The sequence below is a fragment of the Engraulis encrasicolus genome, chromosome 3 (assembly GCF_034702125.1).
Source record: "Engraulis encrasicolus isolate BLACKSEA-1 chromosome 3, IST_EnEncr_1.0, whole genome shotgun sequence".
Lineage (NCBI taxonomy): Eukaryota > Metazoa > Chordata > Actinopteri > Clupeiformes > Engraulidae > Engraulis > Engraulis encrasicolus.
The window spans coordinates 35,638,169-35,646,674 of record NC_085859.1 but is presented as its reverse complement, the minus strand read 5'-3'; the positions used below and the strand labels follow the sequence as shown (position 1 = coordinate 35,646,674).

The 8,506-nt window shown below is 46.4% G+C and overlaps 1 protein-coding gene across 1 annotated transcript in view; it reads left to right on the top strand.

Moving 5' to 3' along the window:
• The window catches only part of fras1 (Fraser extracellular matrix complex subunit 1), a 253,885-nt gene that overhangs the window by 231,482 nt on the left and 13,897 nt on the right, over positions 1 to 8,506 (top strand). Inside the window, exons 51-59 of the mRNA XM_063195280.1 lie at positions 1,808 to 1,921; positions 2,381 to 2,531; positions 3,178 to 3,337; positions 3,826 to 3,994; positions 4,582 to 4,828; positions 5,332 to 5,676; positions 6,141 to 6,301; positions 6,767 to 6,914; positions 7,424 to 7,629. Coding sequence (XP_063051350.1) covers positions 1,808 to 1,921; positions 2,381 to 2,531; positions 3,178 to 3,337; positions 3,826 to 3,994; positions 4,582 to 4,828; positions 5,332 to 5,676; positions 6,141 to 6,301; positions 6,767 to 6,914; positions 7,424 to 7,629 — 1,701 coding nt within the window. The remainder of the gene's footprint in view (positions 1 to 1,807; positions 1,922 to 2,380; positions 2,532 to 3,177; positions 3,338 to 3,825; positions 3,995 to 4,581; positions 4,829 to 5,331; positions 5,677 to 6,140; positions 6,302 to 6,766; positions 6,915 to 7,423; positions 7,630 to 8,506) is intronic.

The window sequence follows — 8,506 nt, the reverse complement described above, 5'->3', positions numbered from 1 at the left end:
TGTGTGTGTGTGTGTGTGTGTGTGTGTGTGTGTGTGTGTGTGTGTGTGTGTGTGTGTGTGTGTGTCTATGAGTGTGTGGGTGCGTGCGTGTGTGGTTGTGTGTTTTACTGTCTCTGAGATAGTGTGTGTATGTGTGTCTACTACCGTGTGTGTGTGTGTGTGTATGTGTGTGTGTGCGTTTGTGTGTGTGTATGTGTGTGTCAGTGTATGTGTGTCTACTACCATGTTTGTGTTTGTGTTTGTGAGTGTGTGTCCGTGCGTGCGTGCGTGCGTGCGTTCGTGTGTGCGTGCGTGCGTGCGTGCATGTGTGTGTGTGGAGTCTACAAGGCTGTGTATCCACACTCCTGGCCGTCTAAGCGTCAGAGCTGCTCTCCTGAAGAGTCTTCGTCATGGCCTGGCAACTCATTTGTCAGCTCCATCCTGCCAGCATTAATATGGAGCATAGATCACAAGGGACTTCCACTATCATTTCTCTTTCTATCTTCCTCTCGGTCTTCTCTTTCTCTCTTTCCTCTCATACACTCCCTTCTCTATCTCCCCTGACTCTCTCTCCTGCGTTCTCTCTCTCTCTCTGTCCATCTCTCTTTCTATCTCTCTCTCCTCTCTCTCTTTCTCTCTCGCTTACTCTCTCTCTCCCCCCCTATTTCCCCTTCTATCTTTCTCTCAAGCCTGCACTCTCTCCTGCACTCTTTTTCCCGCCTTTCTCTCTCATCACTTCTCTCTTTCTGTCACTCTCTTTTTCCTCCCACTGTCTTTTTTTTGCTCTCCCCCTCCAAACACAGCACACTTTCACCCTCGCTCGCTTCTTTCTGCCTAACCTCAATATCCTCCTGCTGGATTGAGTATCACCCTGTTTCTTTCTTTCTCCCTCCCTCCATCTCTCTCTCTCTCTCTCTCTCTCTCTCTCTCTCTCTCTCTCTCTCTCTCTTCTCTCTTCCTCCACCCCTCCCCATTCTCTCTGTTCATCCCTCCATCTCTCCATCCGTCTGTCTCTCCATCCCTGACCGGCAGCTGTATTTCCCATGATTCTTTCCGCCACTGTCAGCAGGCTGTCAGGGCACCTGACTGAGGGTGTTTTCTTAGCGGGGCAGCTGCGGCGCAAAGTGCTTCACCTTGTCAAAAAGTGTAACGCGCCTAATAACAGCACTTATCACCGGAGCCAGGCCACTGCAACCCCTCACACGCACGCACGCACGCACACACACACGCACACATAGACACACACACACACACACACACACACACACACACACACACACACACACACACACACACACACACACACACACTCTCTCTCTCTCTCTCTCTCTCTCTCTCTCTCTCTCTCTCTCTCTCTCTCTCTCTCTCTCTCTCTCTCAGACTCTGGTACCCAAATCCCCTGTCTGTAGCTGTCGTGCAATGCAGACTGGTGAGGGAGCTCTGGGGAGGGGGAGGGAGCTCTCTGGAGGAGGAGGGGGGGGGGGGGTGGTGTCTGAGAGGGTCATGATGGGAGGTGGCACATCAGCTTGAGCCTTCATATGAGCCTGGTAAATCCAGAAACTTCTCAGGCATTTTTGCAATGTTGTTGTCGTGGGGATTGGACTTGATTGCTTGTATGCGTGTGTGTGTGTGTGCGTGTGTGTGTGTGTGTGTGCGTGCATGCGTGCGTGCGTGCGTCTGTGCGTGCGTGTGTCTGTGTGTCTGTGTGTCTGTGTGTCTGTTTCCCATGCCTGTGTGTGTGTGTGTTTGTCTGTGCCAATGTAAACGTTTGTAAAATAGAGAAACCTGTAAATGAACAACCTGTCCATTTATTTGTGACCTCTTCCAGCTTGTGACAGCAGCTCCTCAGAAGTTCAAGATCGACATCCTGCCAGTAGATGACGGCACTCCTCGCATCGTCACCAACCTGGGACTCCAGTGGCTGGAGTACATGGACAACAAGGTCACTGCGGCCCTGAATGATTTCATAACTCAACATGAAAAACTTGTTTTGAAATATCCTACGCTTGCTATGCACATGTTTTGCCTCATAGCAGAGTGTGAACATTGTATATACAGACAGACAGACAGACAGACAGACAGACAGACAGACAGATAGATAGACAGAAACACACTCACCACTAGACACAGGAATCATAAAGAGACAAAAAAACCCAAAAGGAAATAAATGCAAATGTGTAGTATTGAGGTAACGAGAACAAAGAAATGAATTCAGTTCTCATTGCCATTGGTTAATTATCAAACGTCGATTAATTCTCTGCAGCTGCTCACCTTATATCACCTGCTCTCTTTAATTCATGTGGTACAATACTCCCCCTACTGGAGAAATATGAAACTGCTTGTAATTCTGTCAAAGATAACTTTGCCATTGGTGTGTGTGTGTGTGTTTTCCCACTAATAGGCCACGAACCTCATCTCAAAGAAGGAGCTACTGACAGTGGACCCAGACACAGATGATGGCCAGCTGACCTACGAGGTCACCACTCCACCCAAACATGGCTTCCTGGAGACCAAACTCAAGCCTGGGGCAGCCATCACCTCATTCACACAAGGTACCACTCAGGGACCAGACAGAAGAAAGTTTTACACTGTTTTGCTTCAATCACACATGCACACACGCGCGTACATGCACACATGCACACTTGCATATTTTCCCCTTTGTAGTACCATGGGTTTTTTTTTAGCAAATGAAGACAGTGCACGCTGGAGTTTCACTTTGAAATGTAGAGTGGAGTAGAGTAGAGTATCATTTAGTAATCCTGAGGGATATTAAGGTGTCCAGTAGTATACATACAAAAACGCACAGACATAATACACATCATTGCACATGTATTTATATACAGCACAGGCCAAAGTCAGATCTCTCTTGACGTTGATGACCCCAGGGATCTCCTCCAACGCTCCTGGCAGATGTGCATGAAGACTTAGCCTGATTATCATCGACATTCAAATCTCTTCGAGACTTGGTCTGACCAAGAGCATAACAATTAACATTTCCCAAACGGCATGGTTGACCCGCCTCCCTTGGTTTGCTTATGGTTGTTTGCTTACCGACAAAGTGGGAGGAGTTCCTGTATCTTTGGGAACTCAGAAAGTGCTTGCGTCACTAGGAGGGCACAGCCTGGCTAATGAAGACTCACTTCCGAAATAAGAAATATAATTTCAAATGAGATGTGTATGATTGTGTGTCACCCCCAGCGGACATTAACCTGGGCCTGATCCGGTACGTGCTAAAGGATGGCGTGGACCAGGAGACCAGTGACAACTTCAAGTTCCTGGTGAAGGACAGCAAGCCCAACGTGGTCAGCGACAACATGTTCCACATCCAGTGGTCGCTCATCAGCTTCGAGCACAAGAGGTGAGCTCTACTAGAATAGAGTCGTTTCTTTTCAGCCAGACACTACTGTCTTATTTTCATAGCTAAGGCCGTCATAGATGTCAGTGACAACATGTTCCATGCCTAGTGGTCGAAAACAAAAGCGCAAGAAAGGAGCGCTCAGTGTTCATTTCCTCTTCCAGATACTGTGGCCTGATTTTGATTAACATGGTCAAAATGGCCCAATGAATCTTTTATTCTTAAGTATGTATATCTTAAAATGGAGTATAGATTGAAGTTGAAGAAATTGAACAGATTTCACATACAATTCACCTTCTTCCGTTCTGTTGTCAGCTGTTTTTGGCTTCCCTCCTCAGATTCCCAAATCCAAAAGGATGTGTAGCCTCCTCTATGCATAAACATGTGGATGTTTTAATGGGAGTTTAACTTGTCCATGTGATTGTTTCTGTGTATCTGTGCATTGTACCATCAAACAGATTGGTTAATACGTAGTTTCTCTATGTCTACAGCTATAATGTGATTGAGAAGGCGGGCACCGTGGCTGTGACAGTGAAGAGGACGGGTAACCTGAACCAGTATGCCATCGTGCTGTGCCGTACGGAACAGGGCACTGCCACCTCCACCTCCAGCGTGGGCTCTCGGCCTGGGCAGCAGGACTATGTGGAGTACGCTGGACAGGTACCACCACTGACCACTACGTCATTGGGTATGACTGGTGACTTAGTACTCAGTGATGGGTAAAATGTATTCATATATTCCAAATGACTTGTATTTTGCCTGTCCAATTCAGCCAGGTGATTGGCTGGTCGAATGGCTTCCTGGTCTAATTGAACAAACAAGGTCATTTGGAATATGTGGCACTAGATTGCAACTAATGAGTCCATTTTGCCCATCACTGTGAGAGAAACAGGGACAGCAATCATGTGTGGGGCAGTCATGAGCTTGTGGTGAAGAGTTGAACTCTAAATCTGCGTTATCGCCCTGCCCCTCCATATGATATTACTCCCAAGGAGAATCACAAGCGATTGTTGGTCAAGTTTCCTTTGTTGTGTGCGACAATCTAAGATGCGTAGAATTTTACCGGTTGAAAGACCCCCATTCGATGTCAAACAAACAGTTTGTGTTGTTTATGAATCAAAATAGAACATTGCACTGTGTGTGCAAGTTTATGATTGTCAACAGGATTGACTGTTCCGATTCTCTTTATTTTTTTCCTCCCGCTGATATTGTATAGTGAAACATCTTTTTATGCCATTGCGCCACAGGTACAGTTTGATGAGCGAGAGGACACTAAGGTCTGCACCATCGTGATCAACGACGACCAGGTGTTTGAGAACATCGAGAGCTTCAACGTGGAGCTCAGCATGCCTGTGTACGCGCTGCTGGGCCCGGTGACCAAAGCCAAAGTGGTCATCAATGACACGGAGGACGAGCCCACACTGCAGTTCGACAAGAAGACCTACCATGTCAACGAGAGCACTGGCTTTGTCTTCGTTCCTATTGAGAGGAAAGGTCAGCTCATGCAGACATTTTATGCTACTTTTGTTAAGTCAGATGTGGACAAACGGGAAAGAGGAAGTTTAAAGTCCTACCATGTATTCCTTCTGCCTCAAAACACAGATGACGGGGGGCGCTGTGGCGCAGCGCACTAAGCCCCCCACGTTTGGGCTTGCATGCCCATCCCGGGGACCCCGGTTCGAATCCGGCCAGGGTCATTTCCCGATCCTCCCCCGTCTCTCTGTCCCATTTGCTTCCTGTCACCATCTTCGACTGTCCTGTCAAATAAAGGCATTAAAAAAAAACACACAGATGACTTCGACATGTTGCTGAGTGAATCGGCTGAAACAAATTCGTAGCATAGAGGGCTAGATACGAAGTTCTGAACTCTCACCTCTAATAAGCAACTGCTATGCTGGCACGACAATAATTCTAAGAATCTCCAGACAATGAACATGGGGTCTGCTCAATTATTGCATCTGATCTTCCCTCTTCCCTTTCCTTCCTCCATTCTCCAGGAGACACGAGCAGCACTGTATCCGCTCTCTGCTACACCGTACCCAAGTCTGCCAAGGGCAGCAGCCCTCATGCCCTGGAGTCCGGCTCCGACTACAAGACCCGCGGCATGAACCCCGACAACCGCGTGATCTTCGGGCCGGGCGTGAGCATGTCCACGTGTGACGTGAAGCTGATCGACGACAGCGAGTACGAGCTGTCGGAGGAGTTCGAGCTGGTCCTGTCCGACTCCTCGGACAACGCGCGCATGGGAGGCATCACCACCGCCAAGGTGGTCATCGACGGACCCAACGACGCATCGACCGTCTCCCTGGGAAACGCAACGTTCACGTTTAGTGAGGATGCAGGTGAGGTTCAGGCGTCAAACTGAAATTGTCTAACATCTCTTTGTCCTCTGCTTAAATGTCACCATTGGTATACTACATAAAGCCAGTGGAGCATTTCTTAAAACCATGACTGCTAACTATATTAGGTACTTTGTTGTTTGCAATGCAATTTGGCATAGGCAACTCCCCAAGTTGCTAACTGGCTAGCAACTGGCTAGGTAACTGGCTAACACTTTTGAGAAACGCACCCCAGGTTTGAATGTGATGAGATGAATGTGATGAGATACTGTTGCTAAGGGGAGATAGAAAACTCGGCGGCCATATTGGCTACACATCGGGGCTTCTAATTCAGATTAGTAAGACTTTCGTGAATGGTGAGTTGTCTCTGTGTGAACTGTGACAGCTTTACTTTGTGTTTTTCTCAGTTTTGTTGTTTGCATACAGAAATGTTGAAAACTCACATTCCTTGCCTGCCCCTGTAACAGGTACCATTGAGATCCCGGTAGTGCGGCATGGTAGCGACCTGACCTCGGTGGCCTCTGTGTGGTGCGCCACCAGACCAGCCGACCACGACTCAGCCACTCCTGGAATAGACTACATCCCCAGCTCCAAGAAAGTGGAGTTCAAGCCAGGGGTCACAGAGGAGGTACTGTACATAGTACATACAGATACTGATGATTGGGCACATAACCAACATGATTGGGCACATAACCAACACTTACCATTAAAGGTGTCCCTCACCAATGCTGTATTGCATTTTTATTGTAATTTTTTTTGCCTTTTTACCCTTATATTACCATTTTTATATGACCATTTAGCAATTTTATCAGTAGCCTCTTACTGCAGATGGGGTCGCCGGCGGGCCTATTCACTATTTGTTGAAAATACTCAACTACATCATAACAACATTGCTATGACAGTGCCGAGAGCCTTAAGTAACAGATTAAGACATAGACATTACAATTCTGGTGACAGTAAGGTTATAACATAGGTGCTGCGCTAAGGGGTTAAGTACTTTGTGACTGTCGTTCCCTGTGGTAAGCATTATACAATATACATACAATACATTTCAGTGATTTACTAAATTGTGTTTGTCATTCTCTTCCTTCAGACGTGCAGCCTGACCATCATGGATGATGTGCAGAACCCCACCATCGAGGGCTCCGAGTCCTTCGTGGTGTTCCTGAGCTCTCCGCAGGGTGCCGTGCTGGTGGAACCCCACGAGGCCTCTGTCGTCATCACAGACACCTTCCTGGATAGTATGTTACCCTCACACACACACACACACACACACACACACACACACACACACACACACACACACACACACACACACACACACACACACACTTTAACATTTTTATATTTTATACACCACAACTTTGCCTGGGGTTATACCTCCTCCTAAACCTATTGCCATTTTCAATACTTTCTGACTTGCTCAACTCTAGTTCCGTTCTTCTTTGTTTGTTCAGGTAGCTCTGCATAGCATGACACTTTTCTCGGTAAAGGATATTATCCCAAAATTGACATATAAAGGAGAAAAGTATTCCTTCTTTCTTATATGGATATTTGGACGCCCATTTTTTAATCAGCAGCCAATTTCACTAAAATTGGACTTCTCAGTGAAGCATTTCCTTCTCTTTTGGTATAGAATCCCAACATTTCTCTATGTCCTACACATAAAACTTATTTAGGCCTACCATAAAAATACTCCTTGTTTATTAATCCGATTACTGTTTTTCCCCCTGCCCCCCACCCTCCTCAGTTCCCAGCATGCAGTTTGAGAAGGTGAAGTTCACGGTGAAGGAGAAGGAGGGTGTGCTGCACATCCCCGTCGTGCGCACAGGGGACCTGTCGTACAAGTCGTCCGTCCGCTGCTACACGCGCACCATGTCGGCCATGGTGATGGATGACTTTGAGGAGCGGAGGAACGTGGACGAGTCTCGGGTCACCTTCCTGAAGGGCGAGAGGGTAACTTCATGTTTCCTACTTTCCTACACAGGATAATTATGGGGTGTTCATGTTCCAGAGTAATATTTTATATCTCCAGACATAGTATTTAAAACACTGTGGAGGGTTAAATTACTCAAACAGGGCCCTACTGTGGCGCAAGTGGTAGGGCACTTGTTTGCTATGCGGCCGACCTGGGTTCCACTCCTGGCCCGGGTCTTTTGCCAATCCTTCCCCATGTCTCTCTGCCCACTCACTTCCTGTCACTACCTTCACTACCCTGTCAAATAAAGACAATAAAAAGTCCCCAAAAATATTTAAATTATTTTAACAGTGTAGTCAAAAGTCAGTGAAAAACTTTGCAGATAGCCAGTGTAATATTAACTCTACAGCAAGATGATTACCTACCAACCCTGCTCCAGGTGTTCAATATTTTTGACATTTCAAAGTTAATATTTACAGTGAGTGAGTACAAAGTAGAATTAACATTGAAAATGTTACACTGATCAAAGAGTAAAATAAATACTATTTCTGAGCGAGAGACCAAATGTTATCTGAAACGGAGATAACTTCAACGGAGGAGTTATATTAGCACTGATATCCGTGAATACTTTCCTATTGCAAATCGATAGGCCGTTAGATTTTACAGGACTAAACACTTCTGGGAAATTAGGGGAGGGGAGAAAAGTCTGGATTTTTCTAACAGATTGCCGTGCGATGATGGTTTAAATTGGGGCTCATTCCAACTTTTAATGAGATCCTTGACAGCCTGATGGCTTTTCAATGCAGACGTTTGGCAAATTAATTAAAATACTCCATCTCGTTTATCAACTTCGACTGAACTTTTTCCAAAACAACACTTTTTAATCACTTTTCCCCTCCATTCCAAAAACAAGTA